At 37.1% G+C, this 23911-nt stretch overlaps 1 protein-coding gene across 3 annotated transcripts in view; it reads left to right on the top strand.

The window, feature by feature from the left end:
- SORBS2 (sorbin and SH3 domain containing 2) overlaps positions 1-23911 on the top strand; it is a 220482-nt gene that overhangs the window by 123606 nt on the left and 72965 nt on the right. For all 3 annotated transcript variants that reach the window (XM_051619980.1, XM_051619981.1, XM_051619979.1), the window contains exon 3: positions 18862-18911. In XM_051619980.1, coding sequence (XP_051475940.1) covers positions 18902-18911 — 10 coding nt within the window. In that variant the 5' untranslated portion in view covers positions 18862-18901. The remainder of the gene's footprint in view (positions 1-18861; positions 18912-23911) is intronic.

Here is a 23911-nt window from a genome sequence, read left to right as displayed (position 1 = left end):
AAATTAGGAGAGTCAAAGCTCAACTAGAACTCCAGCTAGCTACAACTATTAAAGACAATGAAAAATGTTTCTAAAAGTACATCAACAAGATTAGAACAAGTCTTATGAGGAGCAGCTGAAGGAACTGGGGTTGTTTAGTGTGGAAAAAAGAAGGCTGAGGGGAGATTTTATCACTCTCTACAACTACCTGAAAGGACAATGCAGAAAAGTAGGTGCTGGTCTCTTTTCACAAGCAAATAGTGATAGGACAAGAGGGAGTGGCTTAAAGCTACACCAGGGGAGGTTTAGGCTGGACATTAGCAAAAAAAATATTCTCTGAAAGGGTTGTCAAAATGCCCAAAGAGGTCGTTCAGTCACTATCTCTGGATGTGTTTAGAAGTCCTATAGATGTGGTGCTTGGGGATATGGTTTAAGGATGCACATAGTAGAGTAGGGCTATAGGTTGGACTTGATGATCTTAAAGGTCTTTTCCAACCAAAATGATTCTATGATTCTGTCACCTTCTGTTTGCTGTATGGGAATAAAACAACATATATTGCTCTTCATTAATGTTGACAGGCCATTCCCCCTTGTGATTTACCCAAGAACATTAAGTGCAGCCACGTAGTTCAGTGGGTACTCATAGGTGCCTTATTAATGTGTAGGAGTAGTTTGTACTTCCTTAATCTCTTAAAGCTTAAATTAAAAAACAATAAAGCCTGTATTATGTTTTGTGTCACAAGAGGTGAAACAAACTCTGTTGTGTGGAATGTCTGTTTACACAGGGCTTTTTTGTCTGACACATTTTTTTTAATAAATGTGCGATGATTAAGGGGTTGGATCTTAAATTAGAGTAAAGAGGCAACACTGACCTCAGCTAAACTGCGCTGGTTTATAACAGCTGAGGAAATAGCAGGAAGTGTTTGCATTCTTCACAATTTCTAAGGCTAAACGATAGAGAAAAGAGCTGTGACTAGAGGACAAACAGAGAGAGTTCTAGGAGTGTTAAAGAACATAGTCCTAGTTTGGGGCAGTTCTCTTTATTATTGCTAATATTATCTGAATAGGCATTTATTAACTCTGATGACACTTCTTACTGTCAATTAATTTAAGCATTGATAGGATACCATTTAAGTGAGACCGATATATTACCCCTGTGCAAAGCTTTTCAGGCCATCAAATTTAGGCACAGTTGCCTTATTTTTTAAGCAGAAAAGTAGAGAAATTGTTGCTACATGCTTACACTAAGTGGAAGTTTTCTCCTTGGAGAAATCTGATGTGCAACATTTACTTCTATATGCTTATGGAAATAAAAAGGGATCTATGCGTGCATGGGCAGCTTTTGTCGAAGTGCAGGTATCGAGAAGACTTAGATATTTACTAGAAATTGAGTGCATAATAGCTGCCCTCAACCGCTACTTATTTGTGATGGAGGATATGACTGAGATACATATTTGTGTTTTTCTTGCTCATTAACTAGGTCATAGCTTCAGCTGGTATCAGTACATCTAAAATCTACTGAACTGAAGCAAATAATCCAGTCTCTAAAGATGCCGGATGGAGTGAAAGGATGAATTGTGTTTGTGTCCTGGGTTGAGTCAGGATGAAGCCACTGCACAAGGGAGCAGATATATTTGTCTTTATCTTCCATGCTTGGTTTATGCTGATATTACTCAGCTCAAGACAATACAGAGCAGTCCTGAGCTAGAGCACAGATTCAGCTAACAACTGTACTTAGATATCTACAGGTGTAAGCATGTCTACTACCATGTCTAGTAATGAAGTGTTTCTGAGTGTGACTTTTGTTTGAGAATTGTAGGCTTTCTTACTGGTAAAATGAATAATAAATCCAACCATCTTTAACTGGTGCTAAATTAATGCTAGCATTAGGAAAGGGGAGGATTTGTTTACATAAAGACTGTTTTTGTTAAAACAATTTATGTCTAACTTGATTTCATGCCCTCTTTTATTTATTGACTGTCTGCTTCACTTTCTAAAAGCTCAAGATGTGCAGTAAGTTCACTGACTTGATCTTTAGAGAGCATTTTATGAAGTAATCATTCTTGAGAAGGCTTCTCGTTATCATAGGTTCTAGGTAGGCTTGGCTGTTGTTGCCTTCATTTAGTTATTACAAAGGAGAGAACCCTAAGTTTCTCAGATTCTCTGCTGCATCTTTTCAAGGGCAAGATATGCGTGATCCTTTTGGTGAAGCTGTGTGAATCAATTTTTTAGTCTATTGAGGGTATCTGTCCTGCACCTGTGTTTCACCTAGGATCAAGCAAAGTTTAAAATGAAAAGAGAAGGAAGGAAACCATTGAGAAAGACTTGAAAACTTAGTTTGGCTTCCACAGTCACCTATTCCCCCACTTCCAATAAAAGTGTAAAAATGAATTCATCATCTGCTATCACTGCAGAGCAGCAGCTTGCTTCCAGCCTAGAATGCTGAAAGGTGAAATGGAAATGCAAACTTTTCCAGCCTTTTCATTGCAGGGAAGATGTAGGACTTCACTCCAAGCAAGGATCAGTGTATGCAAAACAAGAATACTGGTGCTTTGGGTCAATTCCATCTAATCACATACCATGCCTGTGACTTGTCTAGGAGCAAATGTTTTGGAGACGTGTAAGACAGGGCTGGAGTGATCCTTTCACCAGTATTTCCACTGAATATCCAGTTACCGGTAGCTTAGAAGCCCCTTACAGCAGGTTTTGCCTCTGCACAGTAATTTTTAATCAGTGGTGATTAGTTTTGTTTTTGAATGTGTACTCACTTATAATTTATGTAAATTTGAAACAAATTATTATCCTCTGCTCAGGTTTTAGCCATGCTTCATGTAATGGGTCTGCAGTCCAATTTATTACACCAAATGTTTGAGTATAACACAAAAGTCTGACACTATGTATTTGGTTGTACAGTATATTTCTTTACCACTAGAATAGGTTTTTGAACAGTTGCAAAAGATTGAAGTATTATTCTCTTTATCTGATGCATATTCTACTGTATTTAATTAGATTAAATAAATGTTTTAAAATACCAGGGCGTCACACCACATAAGCAGTTTTATGCAGCAGTGTTGTTTGCTTTTACAGTGTGACTAATGCATCAAATTTGATGGCAGTTGTCAAAGCAAACTAGGAATGTGTGTGTTCCCCCCCTTTCTTCTCCTCTATTTCAGAGTGACAGTGTTGCTTTTCAAAATACTTATTGTTTTGTGGTATTAGCATTGGCTTACAGTGCAATATAAAAATCTATAGCAAGTACGATTTATCTGTCATACTGTCTTTTATTATGGTGGTTGTGTTGAGACAACCAGTCATGCATTATTCTGTAAAGCAGTGAGCACACGTCTCTTTTTAGGCTTCTGGATACTTGGCGTTTAGGAAGCAGGACCAGCAACTGCCGTAAGGAACGAAAAAGCAGTTGTGTTTTCAGTTCATTAAGTTCATTAATTTGACAGCTTTTCACAGATAGCCATTTCATGACTTCAGGAAACTTCAAGACAAATTATCATAATTTCTTTACTGGAGGAAAAAGTTGAATTTTAAAAGAGAAATACAGCGTGGATTTAAATCCTCTTCCCTATTCTTCAAAAAGTTCAGGTAAAATATTGGTAACTTAAGTCACTCTAAATTCCTTAGATATGATTTAACTTTGGTCCTTTAAGTGCTGAGTGATTGATTTGGTCCTCTAAGAAAGAAGAGGCTTACTTCTCTATCCATCTGCCATACAGATCTATCTTACTGTTTCATGTGCTTATTTATGCATATTTAAATTCAAATAAAGTTCAAAAATATATTTTTGGAATTGAATGATTGTGAAATAATGAAGTTCTAAATAGTGCTACTATAATGCAGACTATTAAATATAAAAATAATTTTAAAAGCAGAAGTAAAACTCATTTCATTCCTACAGCACCACGATTTTTAAAAGATGTTAAAAAAGGTGCCAGTCTTCTATACAGGACCACCATTTGCAAGATAACAAAAAATTTACCAATTACCTCTGCAGATGTTGGCATCACCCTTCTGTCTGCAGAAAATTCTGGAAATGGTAACTCTAAAGATGCTGTACACCATTGTGAGGATCACTGGGCTTCTGCTTCAGCCTGGGAGCCTTTGTATTTTACCGCTGCTGGATAGCACCCCAGAAAGCTGCTGTGCAAGCCAAGAACTGCCACAGCACCCCAACACTTTTTCCTGACACCAATCTCATGTTTTTTCTCATGGCTAATTTGAAAGGAGATGACTGGCTGCCATGATGGGATAAAAGCAAACACTGTTCCAGTCACTGATCAGTATAAGCGAGATCTAAATCCTGTTTAAAATTTCTGATTTTCATAGAGTTGGATTTGAGAGCAACAGAAAAGTAACAATCTTACTCATCTTTCTCAGACTCTCTGGTTTGTGAAATTTGTTTACAGTTAAATTTCCATATTGTAAGTTATTTGAAATAGCTCTTCTGAGTAAAAATTACTGTAACTTGTTATGCCACTTAACCAGTGTATTCATTAAAATAATGGAATGTAGATTCCTTAATGATACTTTCTTTTTCTGAACATTCCTAAACAAAATCAGCGTGCCAGCATGTTAGCTTGTACACATTCATGTGAAATACATGTGTTAAAGTTCAAGCCTGTCTCCTTTTCATGTGAGTATGGGTTGGCATACAGTAGAAATCAGTTGTGCTCTAAGTAGTAGAAGAATTCACTGAGCAAGTAACAGTGACTTAAAATGACACACTGTGGTGCATTGTATGGTAGGTGACTGTAGCTATAAAACTATAATTAAGTGTGTGGGAACTGTGAACATCTGTTAAAGGAATGGCACTTACTGTTGCCAATTAAAAAAAAACACAAAAACACCAACCCACAAAAAAAACACCCCGCAAACCTAAATGCTGTAAAAATTGAATTTAAAAATTATATACACCAGATTAAGTTGGGGAGATGATATTAGTAATTATATTAAGTAAACTGAGGGGTAGTTCATGAAAGAAAGTATTCTGTGATTCTCTGCTATGTTTTCTGTCCTCTGTTTGTTATTCCCACTGCTCTTGATGAGGTTTAATAGCTGATATTACAGCAAGACATGTAACTGATCTACCCATTTTTATGAGAAAGATACCATCTCATGTGCTAGCACTCCATGAATTAGTTGAGAGATGCTAAGAGTGCAGAACAATAAGCCCTGAATAGCACTTGTGGCAGCATTAGAACTGGCTGCTGCAGGTATGTTTAAACTAATCTGATAACCTCCAAGGAATATTTCATATGGGACCAGTACTAAACCCTCTCAATCAGTTTAGGATTCCTATGTCCACATTCCTGGGGACTTATCCTTGGCAGACTGTTTAGAAAGCAAAAGAGGCAATATATCATGACACTAATGAAACAAACCTTGTCTTAAAACTTCAAAATATTCAAGCATTTTGTTTAGAACTGCACTGTTATACTCTGTAAATTAGCTGGCGTGGACTGATAGAACCTATTATTAATTAAATAATTTGTAATTTTCTGTTCTAAGATCTTGTTTCAAGTTTCTTGTCAAAAGCTAGAGGCCATGATTCTGCAAAGTAATAGTTCTGGTCATCTATAGTTTAGCAAGGTTACGACTTGGTCAGTGAAAGACAGTTGTAAACTTCAACACAGCTTTGCTAGGAATGTGACTTTTACTCCCCATTACAAAAACTGTGTGCCTCTGAAAAATGTGTTTGCAGATGCTCAGCAGAGATCTGGCCAAAGCGGAATGTCTGAAGATCCATTCTCATTGCACGTGAACAGAAAATTAGAACTGAGTTCTTGAATGCTTCTGAGTGCTGGGGTAGTATGGGGACTATTCATGTAATTGCCACTGCAATGAATGCTAGAGGAAGCTGAAAATAAGGTGATGGTGTTTGCTATTCTCTCAGAGCTACTATAGACCAATGTTTGAAGAGGAAAAGGCTGCCTGGCTTGAAGACTGAGGGAACGAGAGCAGTAGACTGTGACAAATTGCCTCTGTCTGGAGAAGGGGGAGTTTGGTTTGGAGGGCAGTGGCAGGAAGACTGGGATTTAAGTGAGTTAGACAAAGGTAAGACTGGCTAGGAAGGAAATCTGGGGCTGAGAGTTGAAAGCTTACTGTGGCTGCCTAACTGTGTTAGCTGAAAGACAGAAGTTTGCCTAGTGACTCTAGAAAAATGATTCAGGTGTCCTTGTGGTGCCAGATAATGAGCCTCCAGTATTTCCCCTCCCTTTCAAGAAGCAAAAAATCTAGAAGGTAACAGAAGAAAGAATTACATTAGCGTTGTGAAGGCTGTGGATAGAAAATGCCAGAGTTAAAGCTCTATTTGCTGCTTCAGTTTGTTGCCTCTGTGCAAATCTAATTATTTCAGTAGTTTAGTATCTGCTTGTGTCTGCTGATCTGTGGCTTCATCAGAAGCACACGATGGATCTCTTCATGGAATGCAGGAGTAGATTTGGGTAAGGAAGAGTCTGTTGTAGACTCTTCAAGTTCCTCCTTTCATTTGCTGACACAGTTTGTGCAGTAGTAGGGAATTAAGCGGGAAACTGAATACTCATCCTGTTTTTTGTCCCTGCCACTTGGTTCCTGTGGTGGTGGCTGTTGTGCATAGTTGTGGAAGAACATGGAAAGCTCTCAGTTGTGCCTGGCTGGCAGGCAGCTTATATTGCACTGCCTGGCCATGGCTTGACTGTGCTGTACAGGTGCCCAGATGCCTCTCAGGTGATTCCTAACTTTGTTCCACGTAGGCTGCATGCCTGGCACAAACATCTGATCTGTGAAAGTGCTGAGCATGTGATTGGGATGAAGGGGGACTTTGGTTAGTGCTATTCATGTTCAAAATACTCTGACCAGCTGGACTCAAAGTGTCTTCAATTCATTTACCCAAATTATTGAAATCTTCATCTTTATCACTTCAGTGAGGGTGCAGTGGCTTTCTGACCCAAAGTTTTTTTGATGTGCATAGCTGTTAAAATGATCAATGTTTAAGGCAAACCTTGTGGAAAACTAACAGTTACAGAAAAGGTTCAAGGCTGTATGCTGAATAATGGTCAAGCGTGGCATAGCTACTTGCAGAAACAACATCGTTCTTGTACACAGGCAAATTAATTGTGTTTTTTTTTTAAAGCAGTCAAATCACAGAATGTCTCGGGTTGGAAGGAACCTCTAAAGGTCATCTAGTCCAACCTGCCTACAATAAGCAGGACATCTCCAACTAGAGCAGATTGCTCAGAGCCCCATCAAGCCTGACTTGAATGTCTCCAGGGGTGAGGCCTCCACCACCTCTCTAGGCAACCTGTTCCAGTGATCCACCACCCTCATAGTAAAGATCTTTTTCCTAATGTCCAGCCTAAATCTACCCTTCTCTAGCTTGAAACCATTACCCTTGTCCTATATTTACATGTGCCTGTGAACAGGTCTTCCTCAGCCTTCTTATAGGCCACTTTCAGGTACTGGAAGGTCTCTATAAGGTGTGTGTCGTCGTCCCCCCCCCCCCAAAAACTTCTCTTCTTCAGCCTGACCAACCCAAATTCCCTCTGTCTTCATAAGACAGGTGCTCCAGCCCTCTGGCAATTTCTGTGGCTGCCTCTGGACACACTCCAACAGGTCCATATCCCTCTTGTGTTGGGGGCTCCAGAGTGTTACATCCCACCATTAAAATTTTTAATTGTAGTTTATTAAAAGTTACATGTATGTGTAGATTGCAAGTAAAAGATACAGGCATGTGGGTGTGTATGTACATGTGCAGACACTTTCTGTATGTTTTCCCTGAGCACATTTTCTCACTAAGAAATACTGAATGTTATGCTAGGTTCAAAAAAAGTACTTCTTTGAGAAAAAATCTCTTAGTTTTTTAAATATGTGTGGGCAGTGCAATTATGTCCTCAGTGAGCTGAATGAGAACTCCATTTAAATGTTTCTAAGGTTATTATGGGTACAGGATGTGGCTCACAGAATTATTTATTATTCAACCCGTTGTTAATCTGCAGTCAGAACTGAGACAAGACAATCTTGTGTTGATAAAGGATGATTTTGCCTCTGACCTTCACTGTCCAGAATGCTGAACCAGTGCATTGAGTGATTTCTTTCTCATTTAAGAGCAGGAAGAACAAGAGTGAGAGTCATATGGCAAGGCTCTAACTGGAAAATCAGATATTGGAGTAATATGTTCAAATAGGGGCATACAAAAGCATGAGCTGAGCAAAGAGTAATGAAATAGTGATTAACATATTCAACACATTTTTTTTAGTATTTTACCCCATAGATAAGAATGTTTTGTATGTAATTCCTGGGGAAAACTGCCAGTGGAAAATTAATCCTCTGATGACTAAAGATAAATCTGGTAATTGTACATTTGGCTCTTGCAGAAATGAATGTTACTTGCAGGCAGAAAATACAATCTTTATAAATGCTAATAGATAACAATTGTATAATTATATGGGTAACAATTTATATAGTAGAAAACACATGCTGTATAGGTGAGCATTAGATCAATTGTTATCTAAAAATTGTAATAATAATATTCTTGGGAAATACTAGTTTAAAAACGTTTATACCAAAGTTTTATTTCAAAATGTTGGCACAATTTTATTGTAGAATTTTGCAGTGATTCTATTATCAATTTTTTAATGTCTTCTCTTAGCAGCTGTTGGCTCTTAGCAGCTATTTATTATCCAGTGATCCAAGTGTTGAGCAGGTTCATGGTTAATGAAACTTCAGATATTTCTTTTGTGTTTGCTCAACCTTTTTTTTTTTTTTTTAAATCTGTATACAATTTAATGGTTTTCTTTGTTATTTTCTTCACCACCATTGCAAATATCTGGAACTTATGTTCTCTGGTTAAAGAATCTCTCTTCGTTTGGCTGATATTTTTAAATCATCTAACTTTACGTGCTATCATAGTAGCACTATCATAGTATTATTTATGCAATGTAAGTATGTAAGGACGTCTAATCAAGGACCAGCATCCCATTACTCTTTAAGGCACACAGAACCAGATCTAAATTAGTCTCCTGTCCCAAGATTTATAATCTAAAATGAAAATGTAACAAATGAGGACAATAACTGAAATACAAGGAATCAATATTCATTGGTATTAATTGAAAGCAGTCACCAGCCACTGTGGAAGGGATACATCTTATCAGGGACTGGGACCCCATCCTGGTATGTCTGTGGATACAGCTGAGTAGGAACAATCCCTCTCCAAAAGTGACAAAGGAGGGTGAGAGAAAACTGAACCCGCAAAGGTGACATGATCTGTTGAAAATCCATGGCAGAGCCAAGTGTAGGAACCACATGTTAATGCCCTATTACAGGGGATAATCTGCTATACCATATGGCACCTGGCCTAAAGAAGACTCAGAGCATGTAAGACTGTGTGAAAAAATAGTTCAGTTCTGCCCTTGAAATGTCATTGAAAAGTTAAAATTATAGGGAAATTGTTAAAACTCATAAAAATAAGCAAGTTCAATGGTAAGTTTTTTATGTATATGAGTAGATTTGGTTGCCATGTGAAGTCATGAGTATGGCTGTAAGTGTATAGGTTTAATAGTGCACCCATCTCCTCCACAGACAGATATTAACTTGCAGCAAATGGGAATATAAATATACTTTATTTTCCTTCTTTTTTTTTTTTTTTTTTTTTTTTGGCATAGTGGATCATTGAACAGTTCAGAGAAGATGGGACTTTTTCCCATGAGTAGTTTTCAGCATCAGGATTTGATAACCATCGGTCAAGGGCCTGATAGACTCTCTCCCCATGTATAGGCAGATTCCATTTCCCTTTCAAAGCCTGATTATTTTTTTCTAAGTCCTCAATTTTCCGGGCTATCTCAGTGACTCCTGCTTTGTGATCAGAACCAAGAACGCTAGAGCAGTCTACCATTGGAATTAAAATTGCCAGATAACTGGCTATCAGTAATAGAAACCTCTCCAATACATTTTAATAAAATGCATTGACATTTAATATAATTTCAAGGCATGGCTCCATGAAAGGTATGTGGAAAAGAACTATTATATTTTTTTCCTTCATGTTTGCAAGTGTGTTCTGAGTTGCTTTATAGATTCATGTTTGCCTTTGAGTCGTTTGTCAGTCCACCAGATACCAGGCAGTGTCATTCAGATTTCTCATGTGCTTGTTTGTTTGCTCTTTCTAGCTGTTTCTGTCAAGTACTATTGTTGGTTTTTTCCCAATTCAAAAATAATTTGTTTTATTGTCACCTTTCTGTGAATACTGAGCCTTTTTGCATGCCTTTTCTCCCAGTTGTTCCTATACCACTCTGTTTAACCTTTGTGAGTTATACTGCTTCTGACTCACCCTAGGATCAATAAAAGATGAGCTCAGTAGTAGAAATCTTAAATGTGCTTGTGGACAATTAAGAATTTAGAAAGACAAGCATCAAATCTTAAAAATAAACAAAACCTCTAGAACTTTTGAAATTCAGTTAGCAGGACCAGATAACTAGTATTAAGTAACAGTTATTAATTAAATGTTTATCTGTGCTCCCAATTACAATTGTTAGTAGCTCTCTGCCTATTTATATTAGGAAGAATCGTTTCTTTTTTGATTGTATATAATATTAAGTCATGTTGAACTTCATTAGGTATGAAACCAGCAGACAGTGCCATGCATGTGCTAGTGTTGTAAACAGTAGAAGTTGCATTATTTTGACATGTATTGTATGAAGAAAGGGAGTGAAGCTACTTGAAATTAAAATTGGTGACTGCTTCATGGGAAAGGGTAAAATACACTGTCAGCAAAACATGCAAATGCAAGCTTGCCAAGCTGATTAATCTGGTTTTCATGTGTTGGACATAAATTTTTCTTTGTTTTGAGAGCATATAGTAGTGCTGCTGCTAAATATCTTCTTCCCAGTAAACAGGTAAGTCTCTAATGGGACTGCAGTTATGCAAAGCAATGCTAAGGTTCTTCAGACGTGGCAAAATGTGTTAGGAGTTAATGAAATAACAGCATGGTATAAGGCAGACTTTATAGCAGAAAGGAAGTTAGAAATTACAACATTTAACTTGCTTGGAAGCCTCTAAAAGCTGAGTCATTCAGGTATTGACATTAGGTTTTGGGTCTTAACATTAACAGAAGCTGAAAGAACTTACTCTTCCAAAAGGCAACTGTGGTGCTTGATGAGTCTTACTGATTGTATTCCAGCCCAGTGTCACTTAACTGTTACTTGATCTTTCTGTCACTGAAGTCTGATATATGTCAGTATGCAGATTGAGGCTATGAGTAGTTCACTAAGCAGAAGAAATCTTGTGTGTGTTTAGATCATCAGTGAACAGTTCAAGTTTTGGTTCACAACTATGTCCATTAATCTGAACTAAAATCTTCTGATCACTTCCTATTTTATTGCTCTTTGGTTCATGACACTGTGGGTCCACAGAGTAGATCTGCATACCCACCAATGAAGCTAAACAGGAAGATGGGCTCAAGGAAAATGCCTGACATGCTTCCTTTGCTCAGAGACACTTGGAGTGCAGGGCCAGAGAAGAGCTATCTGAAGTCAGGTGCTTCTGTGGATGTCAGGCTTCAACGCCTACTCTTTCGCTGCAGAAAGACACTGCTACTTGGTAATGTTGAATGTTGAAACACCTTTTGGAACTGAATCACACCAAGACTGTTCTGTGGGTTCAAACTCTGTTAGTCCTCAGAGAAACCATGCAGAACCTGACATGAATGCTTTCATAATGGGAAAAGCTTGGGTTCAAGCCCACACCATTTAAAATTGAAATATTTTTGTTATTTTTGTTGATTTGCTAGTATCCAACAAAGCAAATTAAATTTTAATTATTTGGGGGGGCTGGGAGTGGAAGTTTTGTGTCTGGGATCATAAGGTATGTGCATTTATCCACACACAGCTCCTAATCCTTCTTGTATTAAGTCACTTATGTCTAATAACTCTAGGATATATTGCCCATTTGGCTTTTATAAGGTCAATATTCTCCATAGGAATTTCTCATTGAATTTATAAGCCTTCAATGTTACTTGAACCTCTGCATCTTTGTCAAACTCAGACAAAGTTGGTCAAAAGTTTTATGTACTTTTTAGGGGTAATGAAATTTCTCTGTGTGATCCCATCAAACTTTTATCTTAGAAAATAATAAGGATTAAAATATTCCAGTGAATATCTTCTTAGTTAATCTTTCAATGTATAGTTATTCTTTTTGTCTTTTTAAGTATGTTACAAAACCTTCAAAACCAAATTCTGCTGCTTCAGCATGCTTACTAAAATATATATATTGAGGGGTCTTGTATCACCCTACACATTGGTCTAACTCTGTTAGCTAGATGTAACATTACCTAACTGTAGTTCAGGAAAGCATATATTTATATTTAGGCAAAACCAATGGGAGGAAACAGAAAATGATTTTTCCTTCATGTATTAACATTATTCCCACTGATTCTATTGGGAGTGGATTTGACTCATGAAAAAAAAAACAACAACAAAACACCCTATTGGAAGGAATCCTATTAAGGTAAATATTTCTGCATCTTTAGTCTCAAATTGGTACATACTGCATTCCTAGTGGAAAGGAGCAGGAACACATGGTTTGTCAAACTGCATAAACATGGAAAATTTGATTATACTTGATATATTCAAGTGATCAGTAATTTGCAAAGTCCTGGAAATGAGCAATGAAACTATAACTTGCTTATGTTCTGAATGTCTTTGGTAGTTACTGAACACTAATGAACCCTAATTTAGCTCTCAAATGATGCATTTTAAAAAGGAACATAGTTCTAACGGTACTTATTTCATGTCTTGAGAAAGATGGAGAAATAGTTGGATAATGCCTGTTCCATTTGGGTCTTCTGGTAAATAAAAATGAGGTAAATTTTTAAACAATGTCTGAAAGATTGAGAGTAAGGTGAGTTCTGGGTACCAATGCTAAATATTGTATTTACTAAAATATAGATACTTCACCATGGTGAAATACTTGGCACTTCCTAATCAAGCTTCTTTTCTGTGACCAGTTCCTACATTTCCAAAGAGTACTCTGGAAAGCTGTTGCACTGCTAGTGCTGCAGAATTCCCTGCTCCTCTAAGGAAAAACAGGGCAGGTTGAGGGTACCAGAGTACTAAGCGGGGTGGGGGGGGGGAGGGAGGGTGTCACAATGAACACCATCTTTTGGGGTACCAGATGCTGAAGTCTCTTCCTGAGCATCTGTGTCTGAGCAGAACTGCCTTGCTACCTACTCCAAAGTGAAGTAATATGTAGTGGGTGACACAGGCACCCATCTCCTGTATGGGCTCTGACTACGTGACAGGGACTCCCCTGTCTACCTAAAACATCTAAGTTTACCTGAGAAGAGAACTTTCAGAAGCACTGAGAAGAAGTGTAATGCATTTTAGACACTCTGTCTTGAAAGTGGAGATTTTTGTATTTATGTCTGTGGACACTAATCTACTACATATCTACTTCAGTGACATGCTCTTACACAGTAATCATAAATCCTTTCCAGCCTACAGAATGAGTTAATTTGAACAAACATTGTTTCCTGTAAAACAACAGCATAGGAGGAAGCCAAAATCAGGGAACAAAAATAGCCACCACTGAAGGCTGAAAATGTACAATTTTATATTATTAAAAACAGTAGTAGATGCCTAAAGAGAAGGGTTAAGAAATATGAATTGTAGTCAAGAATTAAAGGGACTTTTTTTGTCTCTATATTTAAGCAATAAAAATAATGACAAAAATTACAAACACCACAAGCACGACTGGAATTATTAATAAAATTTTATCTAGTGGCAGATCTTTAAGGAGATGCAGAATATAAAAGCAGCAGTTTGTCCTCCTCCTTCCTTTTGCAGCTGTAAAAATAACTAGTAAAATGTACAGAATGTTGTCAACTTGAACAACTTTCTTGTTATCCTCTTATACTTGCAGTTACATTTTAGGAAAATGCTCTGATAATGAAGTGTCTGAGGTGTATTTTGAGACAACAGCAAGTAGCTATTTAGTGTAGAAGTCTGACTTGAGTTTTATTTCAGTACATAGCTAGCCAAAAGTATGCATATCTAGTAAAAATCATGCTACAAAAGGAGAAATTTTGAGCTTCAAATTCTTTCTCTAGAGAGAAAGACTTACTTTTTATCCCAATTTAAATACAAGTGTTTGAACTCTTTCTGCTGGTGCTGTATGCAATAACAGAGATTACTGTAAAGAACCTTCAGATTAGAAACATGCTGTCTTTGCTTTTCCTTTTTATCAAGTATTTTGTTAATTTTCTTAGTTTCATGAAGAAACAGAGGGAAAGGAGGAGATAATACCAGTTTCTCTTAATTTTGCATTCATACCATTCTCTGAAAAATGACATTAGAACAGGAGTCCAAGGTCTGGAAAGAAGTTCCTGAGTCATCACACTTACTCCCCTGCTTTCCGACAGCCACCTTTTTCACATATGCATTTCAAGTTCAGGATCTGAAACTGGATCACAGCACTCCTGATAAAAGTTCTCCAGACCTTATTGACTGTCATGAATGGAAGCTACCTTATTATTTTCACCTGCCATTTAAGATAAATTAAATGTTTAATAGTTGTTCTTGTGCCAACATTGTTCTTTTACTTCCGTCAGTTATGTCCAGCTTTTCAATGTGTTTATAGAGAATGATCACCCACAGACTCCTGTGATGGATTCTCCTGTACTTGATGCTTTTTGAACTTTTATTCTTGTAAGCTAGAAGTGTTCATGATTTTCAAGACATGATCTTACTAGTGCCTTGAATAACAATGTTAGTATTATATTTGCTAGGGGAAGTAGGCTTATATGTCTGATAAGTTAGATAACCTCCTAAGTTACCTTGTTAGTAATGCTGTAGGCAATTGGAATATCCTCAGGTTTTTATTCCTAAAAACAACTTGGCAGACACCACAAAAATCATATATCCAACTTCCATGTCTGTTCTGCTGCCTTTCCACACTACTCAGAAATCATCTGCTTCCTACTAAAATATCACCCATAACCAAAATTTCATGACAGCTGTAGCAGGGTAACTACCCGTCCCCTTCCTACCTCTGACAGGACCTCTATGATGGCAGTTGTCTGCATGTGTTTCATACTCTGATTGTATATCTGAAAACCCTTAATTAGAGCTGGAATATTCAGCTCCTTATGGGGTGAGGCAATGTGATCTGGGGCAAACAGTGTTTATACTTCTGTTTAACATTAAGCATAGAAACAGGTCTGTGGGGCCTGCATAAAGCATATGCTTAGCATATGACTTGCTGGGCTGGATCTTAGTTACAGGCTCCCTGCCATTTTGTTGTCTTGCTGTTGCATATTAATTAAATTGAAGCATGGTGGAATCTTCTTCAGTACCTTCTCACTTGTTTATTTTAAACACCATCTAACTATGCTCCATCAAATGTGTTTTCATACAAGCAATACATTTGCGTATACACCTTCCTTCTGCTTAGGGGCTCAGCAAGAGCGACATCTGCTCCCAAGGAAGCTTTGGGAAAGTTGTTTCTTCATGTGAGTCACTGTTACCACAATCTAAACATTTTGTGGTTTATTTTAATAACTAAGAAAACTAAAATAACATCACTTTTTCCAGAACTAATGCTTCATACTTTTTCCCCCCCTCCTTCAGTGAATGCATGAGTCGGCATATAAAGTATATTGGCCTATTGCAGAGACTGGAGCAGAAATGCTCTGCAGTCTTAAAGATTTGGGTTAAAAGAATTTACTACCACGTGCAAATTAGGATATAGAATCCTGCCTGATAATAAATGTGTTTGTAGATCACCTGCCATGTTTAAAACTGAATAACCAACCCTTGGAGTAAAATTGCCGACTGATATGGCTGCTTAATTTTGCAGATATTTTCTCAAGTAGATTACTGTCTCTAGTTCAAACTGTGAAAATGGCAAACAACATTAATACAAGTCTGACACTCCTCTTCACGCAAATCTGCAAAGCTCCTGTCCTCTCCAAATATCTGGGCACTGCTGTTTACCTAAGACAATGAAAGATTTTCTAGCCAGATCTCACACATATCTGTCCTGCTGTTGATCCATCTGCACTCTGTAAAACTGCAGTGTATGTTACATATTTAGTGAAACTCTAGCAATAGTAACTGCATCTGTGTTCAAACTGACAGAGCCATTTTTGTGCGTTAGCACAGTCATTCATCCGCAACTGTGCTACCTCTGGTAGATGGAGCCAACTATAGAAGAACGCCATTAATGCTGGATCTTCCTCTGCAAAATGCTACTGTGGTTAAACTTTATGTTCTTTTACCTCAGCATCTGAGAGCAGGTGTGAGCTTAGTAGATAACCTGCTTGATCTAGGTGACTGAACTGCAATCTCTGATTTTGTAAGCTCAGATGGTCCAGAGCACTTTGTGGCTGCACAATAATTTGTGGACGTTCCTTCCATTGCAGTGTTAGATATCTAAGAGCTAAGTATCTTAGCTGAACATTGGGCATCCTTTTGGGCAGTGAAGAGTGTCTGATGCTTCCAGTGGAGCATTTGTCTTGCCTCTTTCAGGGTTTTGTATTAAAGCTACTTACAAACCCATTCACAAAGAACAGTTTTCAGGAGGCAATGAAGTAGGAACAGAAGTACAAAGCAAACAAAGCCCTTTGTTCCCCTCCACCGCTACTTTCTTGAAGTAAGGATCTAAAAGACTATGTGAAACAATGGTGAGTAAAATGCTTTCAGGCATCTGGCTGTGAAGTTCATTGCATTCATCTGGATTCTACTACCAGTATCATGAAGTATTTGAATGCTACTTTAGCCACTTGGAAGCAGTGAACTCCAACTAGTTTTAGTATTAAATGCAAGGCCTGCTGTTTGCTGGAGTGCAATTTATATTGCCTTATTTACATGCATACTTTTCAGGTACACAAGGGTAATTTGTTTTTCAGCAAAATGAGATTAATATGGAAGTGTCACTGATTTGTATGCAATCCCTTGCTGAGTGTCAGCAGCACAACCTAAGCTGTTCGGATAGAAAAACTCTTAGGAGGACAAAGCTGTAGTGCTAAAATTGAGTGTCATCTGTTAAAACTTGAGTAAGAGCTAGGCATGCTACATGTAAATATATCGAAGCCACCTGCTAGAAACCACTTTGGCTCTGTAGTGTTCCAAGAGTTCTGTACTTGTTGGGTCTGAAAATAAATATCATATTGCATTTCGTATTTTGCATGTGGTATCATCAAGTGATTCAGTTCCAAGCTAAAAGGAGGCTTGAAAATGGTATCTCCTCTAGCAGCCTGAAAACGCTGTAGCAACTTGAGGCTTTAAGAATATTCTATAGCAGTTTTAGAAATCCAACATTTCGGTCAGAGACAATGTATGAAAAAAAAAATAATATGGAATTTTCCTTTATTTTTAAAAGGCTTTTTAGAAATTCTCAGATGTAGTTTGCTGATAGCTGCCACATAAAAACAATGTCATTCACTGTTGCATGCCTATTTCCATAGTTCTCAAGAAGTTTAATGTTCATCCTGTTGGTCACTAAATAATAGCAGCAGAGTTCAGATAGTTACAGAAAAATGGTAAGTTTTTCAAGCAATGGAGAATCTGGCCTCATTATGAATACAACAGAAGGCAGAAATATGCATGGTGCCTCAGAGGAAACAGTCAATTCAGCATTCCATTTGAGTTGAGCTGGAATTCTGTTTTGATGTTTGTTTTCTTTTAACTCATATAATTAGTATCTTGAGTCTCCTATTATAAAAAGGGTCCTTCATGCATAACTTCCAGCTTGCTCCAACATTAGGAATTTTTTATTTTTATTATTTGAAGCTGTATTATGTTAGAAATCTTGCTTTTCTCTTTGTTTTATCCTGAAATTCATGTGGGAACAATGCAGAGAGAAAATGACTTTTTTTAGCCCTCAGTACTTTGGCTTCCAGTGTGTCTGCCCACTCAGTAAAGTAAATTATAGTGGGCAGCATATATGAAATGATACAGCTGAGACTGGCCAGTTTACAGAACGCCATTGGAAACCTTTTCTGCATGTGTTTTTCATCTCTAAAAGAGCCTGGATAGAAGAGGTACTGAAGCTCCTGGTCCTAAGATAAAACTGTGGCAAAAGCTGGCAGTAGATAGAAATTATTGTCTCATTTGTCCTGGGACCAAAGGTTAATGTTGCCTGTTAACGTTGTGCTTTTCTACAGTAGTAGTTTGGTTTTCTGAGGTTTTACTATTTGTTTGTAAGTACCACACAGAGTTGGGAAATCTAAATAAAGAGACTCGACCTCTGCATGCACTTTATATTATTTGGTGCAAATTATTTCCTTTAAAAGCACATTGGTGTATAGTGACTCCATTTCCTACGTATTGACTCTACTGGGAGTTTTTAAATGGATTCCTGTGGGTGCCAAGGCACATGCCCTGATACTGTGCCTAGCAATACAGTGAGCAACATTAAGAGGCTCAGTGTTGTCTGTAGAGACACATTAAATCACTCGATGAAAACACACATCTTCTGCTTGTATACTATTGAAAAAGACTTGATAATTAAAAATGTTCAGAGACAGCTTTTTGTATCTTTCAGTTTGCACAGAGGATTAAATAAATTTTAGAAGGAGCCTTTAAAAATATTTAATCATTCCTGTACAGGAATAATTTTTAGTTTATAGTTTCAAGACCAAAAGTCAATCACTGGTTCTTTATCCCAGAGCAAATGTTTACAATGGAGATACTAAACACTTGAAAATAGGGTGGCTTATAATGGAAGCAACAGCTCATCTGTAAATTTGGAAGGACAAGTAGTCCAAATGTAATTAAAGCTGTGTTAAAATCGGACTGTCATTTGTATCACAGTAATTCTCCACCCCTACAAGAAGTCCTGCTGCCATTTTGTGCCACACATTCTTATCTCGTGCAAATTAATAGATCGTTTTATTTTCTGCAGGACATCTGAAGACTTTTATAGCAAATCCTCCAGTGTCAAAATGAACACAGGTATGCAACTTCTGTGAGATTTTTCTTTACTCTTATGTGTTATTAAGTAAGCAGTGAAGGTCCCAAATTTATTCAAATTTACTTGAGTCGGTGCTGAACTCAAATTAAGCAAGACTATGTCTACTTATGTGCATTTGTATTCCATATATAAAATATACATACATATTTTTCTATGTATGGATATATATGGATATTTGAAATATACATGCATGTTTAGCCTACTGTCCTTAAGCATCAAGTATTATTTGTATGTTTTACATAAAAATACATAGTATGGGGATATAACAGCTATGGAAAAGGAGTGTGAAAGCATGACATTTTCCTAAGAAAATGTACATGCTTTAAAAATGCTTTGTTTTTATTCTCTAATATCACTAAATTAAGGGTCGTGTAAATACTACCCTGTATTATTACCACACTTGTTTAGTCAGATGAGGATAACTATTTTGTATTTGCAGGGACTTGTATTTTCTCTCAAGTTGCTGTGATAGGCATATTGACCAAATTAAGTACTAATATTTGCTCCTGAATCACTGAAGTCGATACATAGTGCTGCTTTTTCTGCTGTTAATGGGATTAGGCCTCTCAAAAGCAGACTCACAATCCTGGCCTCACTCATGTCAGGTGTAAATTTTCGGTTGCAGTCAACTTTTTGTACTCAGTAAGTGAACTGTCTGGTGTGCAGATTAACTGTGGCACAAGGGTAGATGTATCCATCCTTTCCAAACCAGTTGGTTTTATCATTTTCCATAGTGCTACACCATGACAACTTGAAATAAGCAAAATGTGTTATGTGGGACCTGAGGACCTGAGCTACTTTTGAAGACAGATTGGGATTTTCAGCAGCATGTTCTAGATTGAATCGATTAGCTTTTCCATGGTATAGGTTGCCACTGTCAAGACTACTGTATTAATCAGGCTTCCTGGCTGACAATAACTGGAACTCAGTAAAACCAATTCTTGGACAGATTTTTTTTTAACACAAAGGCAAAATGTATTGGTTTGCTTGAGACTACTACACTGGTAAACATAATAAGCAAGAGAAACTAAATTTCTCCATTGAATTTGTCATTATTTTCCCAATGTTGTGGTTGTTGCTTATTTTACAGACAGTAATCAGGGTGGTGTGATTTTCCTTTATGGAAATCCTATTTGAAATTCGTCTTATCCTCTTGCATTTTTAGTGAAGATGTCTTTCCTAAACATGTCAGTCTGTGTAATTACAGTAGTACTGAAATACTGCTTGCTTCGTAGGTCTGTAATTTCAGAAGTAACTCAGTTAATCATTATACATTTTGCTATGATTATATTGTGCATTGCGATCATACGAGTTAAAATCATGATAGATGTCATTTTACAACCCCTACTTTGAAAAATGTAGATAGAGTAGCAAATTGCCAGCTTATGCTACTACAGCTCTGAAGAATGACTTTGTTCTATGTTGTACTAAGATTTGTCATGTAAGCTAGAAATGCTCAAAAGAAATAGATGTAAAATTTAAATAATCTATGCCCCTGAAATACTTCTGTTGGGGAGTGGGAGTCTTCTGATCACACAGGAGTCTTGAAAACTAACTTAAAACACCTGAAACATGCCTAAAATCCTTTGCAGTTACCTAAGGAGATAATGATTGTAGGATGAACTTTAATCTAATCTCCACTTAGCAAAAATGTTTTTCATCTTGTGTATGCTTGATATTAAATGTGAATGTTACTAGCTGCTCTAAAAGGAAGCATTGACAAAAAAATGGAGTAGAAGTGAACATCTTGCACCTGTCTGTTGATAAAGCATCACTTCACTGAGGAAGAAAGTGACAGAGGTGGAAGCTGTTCTGCATGGTGTTCTGGTCTAGCCTTTTTCTTCTTTCTTTTTCCTCTTCTTTTTTCCTCTTTCTTTTTCCTCTTTCTGTTTCCTCTTTCTTTTTTCTCTTTCTGTTTCCACTTTTTTCTTTTTCTGTTTTTAATTTTTCATCTTTTTCTTTACACTGGCTTGTCTTTGAACTTCAAATTAGTGCTAAAATTCTTTTATTATTTTTTTTTATATTTCACTGCTTTGTAACAGGAATTTGTGCATGATGCAATTGCAGGTTATCAGATACTATTGATTTGCCAGTATTTTGTTTTTAAAATATGAATTTCATTACTTACTCCTGCAAATAAATGAGCACTCCAGTTTGATGCCAGTAACTGCTGAAGTGGCAAAGCTAGTGTATATGCAGCTTTAAAAAGAAAAAGTAAATTTACTGCTTAGAGTGAGCTCCTCTAATCCAGTGTTCCCTCTGGCTGCAGACTTGGCAGTATGTCTCAACTAACCCTGAGGAAGATATTTTTGTCTACAGAGAAAATATTTTTAAGAGCTTTGGTTTTCAATACTCTACCATATATGGGAGGGATTTTTTAGCATTTGATGTTAATTCTGTACCACATGTTAGGAAGGAATATTCAGCAGCATAAGGCAATGAAATATGTTTGCAAAAGCGAAGAAATAAACATAAGTTATAGGGGAGGTTTTCAGAAGTACCAGAGGTACTTTGCCTCATACTTCCTTTGGTCTTCAAACACTGTAATAATTTTTAAATAGTAGTCTAGTCGAATGTGTGACTCTTTAAACCCAGACTAGGCAATCATCAACAGAATAATATTTCATCAACAAGTCTTCAAATACTTTACAGATTTGATGAGCATTGTTAACTTGGTGAAATATTTTGAGAAACAAAGTCACAGGAAGCCTGAGCCACACATGAAGCTCACATCAGTTTAAAACACAGGATAAATGTGCTTATTGTTCATGCTTCTCATGTGCATGCATAGCTGATGTTGAGGGAGAGGCAATTGCATTGCAGAATAATGAATGGATACAAGTTAACATGCTGAAAACTTCTCCCTTCTGTAAATATTTTGGCTGAGATTCATACAGATAATTCTGGATAAATTAATCTGATTTTAAAATTATTAAACAAGTAGATGTTTGCAATATTATTGTCTGACAGACAAGAATAGAGATTCTTGGGCCCCTGCAGAGTTCCTGAAAAGATAGTGAAGCCACTTTTAGATCACTAAAGCAAATCAGGTGGGCCTGAGTGTTTCAAGTATTCTACAAAAATGTACATTTGCAATAATAATTTGTTGTAGTTTAGCAGCATCAAGGAACTGAACAGTAGTAGGTTCACCTGTGTAGTCAATGTTAGTTTATGTGATAAAAACTCACCTGCACACCTGCAAAGGAGCTCAGAGAAACGGTGACAGGAGGAGAATCCCAAGTAATGGCCTGCCCTGTCAGGCTAATCACAGTCCCATCACAGGAACCATCTAAGGCCCGTCTCCAGAAGCCTAGAGGAACACTGGGGCACAAGAGCAGGAAGAAACCCAGATTAAGGACGCCCAAGGATCAAAGGGAGGCACAAGGGCCTCCTTGTCTAGGCCTCTCCTAAGGCTGTCCCAGAAGAGAGCCTCAGCTCTGGAATCCAATATGAAATCTATCTAGGAGCAGAGAGTAAGGAGAGAACGGAGTCATGCAAGATCCAGAAGAAAGACTTATTTATTTATTTATTTATCTATTTTATTTATTTTTTTTCCAATGTACTGTCAGAAACATGTCTCACCAGATAATCATTACCTCCCCTTTCTCCTTTGTTTTCTGCAGCACCTGCTAAGGATGCTTGTCTTTTCCTGATTTTATGCAAGTATGTAGGGCTTACAAAAGAATATCTAGTCACTAACCATACTGAGCTGGACTTGCATTTTAAGCAGCTGTTTTAATTGTGAATTATTGCCCAACATTATATTCTATTATTGCCTGCAGACCTTAGCTGATTCAGGTCTCCTTTGCTTCAGTGTTAAAACAATACCTAGGAAGACAGGACTCTTATTCCTAAAAAACATCATGTCAAAAGCATAGAGAATTGCTCACGTGTGTGTACATATTTGCACACATTCGGTTTTCATATATGCATAATTTTTGTATAGATGATTTCACATATCCTCATTTGTTCCCTCAGTAACAGCTATGCATTATTAACTGCTTATAATTTGCAAGTAAATTGAGCAGATTGTCAGTAATCCAGCTTCCCTTACTGTTTTTTAATTCTGCATTGTCTAGACAGAGCTTTTTGGTGTTATATGAACTTCAAGAATCTGGGTGAATATAATTAGTATTTGTTGGAAATTTGATGGAGCTACGAAAAAGGAATACAAACTGTAATAAGCCTCTTCAAGTTCAACTGTGTAAGGCCATGCAGATTGGGAAGCAGTTTGAAAATTGCCTGTTTTGAGGCAGTATGCACATTCTTCTGATCCTCATTCAGAAACTATTCCCTTGACCCAATGGGAGTCTGGCCTGAATAAAGATGGGAAGATGGAGGTCATTATTCATAAATACATGCTTGCCCACACACATTCTTATTTTATTAGAAATTTTTCACGACTCCATATGGTAAATTTGTGTGGTTATGTCTTAACTGAGTGCTAATTGACTCATTATTTTGTACAGATACTGAGAAAGTTGTTGCAGGTATAGATTTGCATATGGGCTTCTATAAATAGGGGTAAAAGTAGTATGAATATATGTGTATAGTCAGTTACAACATCTGTTTTAGCTATCTTGCATGAAGCTTTGTCAACACATTGCTAGATAATGAGTCCACTAAATATAAAATTCTGACTCGTTTCAGTTACATTAAAAATTCATTTAAAGCAGAATTTCTTGAAGTTACAGTGACAAAAAACTTGTAATCAGTTTTCTCATTTTCTTCCTTTTCTCCCACTTCAGTTTCTCTATCCTGAAATTCAGGAAGGTAGCTCTTGAAAAAATACAGAACATCACTGTTTGAATAAAAGTTGTGACAGTATAACTAAATTGTTTGCCTGTTAGCTTGTACTAATCAAAGTGTGCTGTGAAAGTCTCCCTATATTCAGATAAGAACAGAACCTCAGTACCAACACATCATCAATCTCCTTGGAATTACTTCTGGTGTATGTAGGGGAGGCAGGACTAGAAGGGCT

This window comes from Apus apus, chromosome 4 (genome assembly GCF_020740795.1).
Source record: "Apus apus isolate bApuApu2 chromosome 4, bApuApu2.pri.cur, whole genome shotgun sequence".
NCBI classification, from domain to species: Eukaryota; Metazoa; Chordata; class Aves; order Apodiformes; family Apodidae; genus Apus; species Apus apus.
The sequence above is the reverse complement of the archived record's forward strand: the minus strand, read 5'-3'. Positions and strand labels throughout refer to the sequence as shown.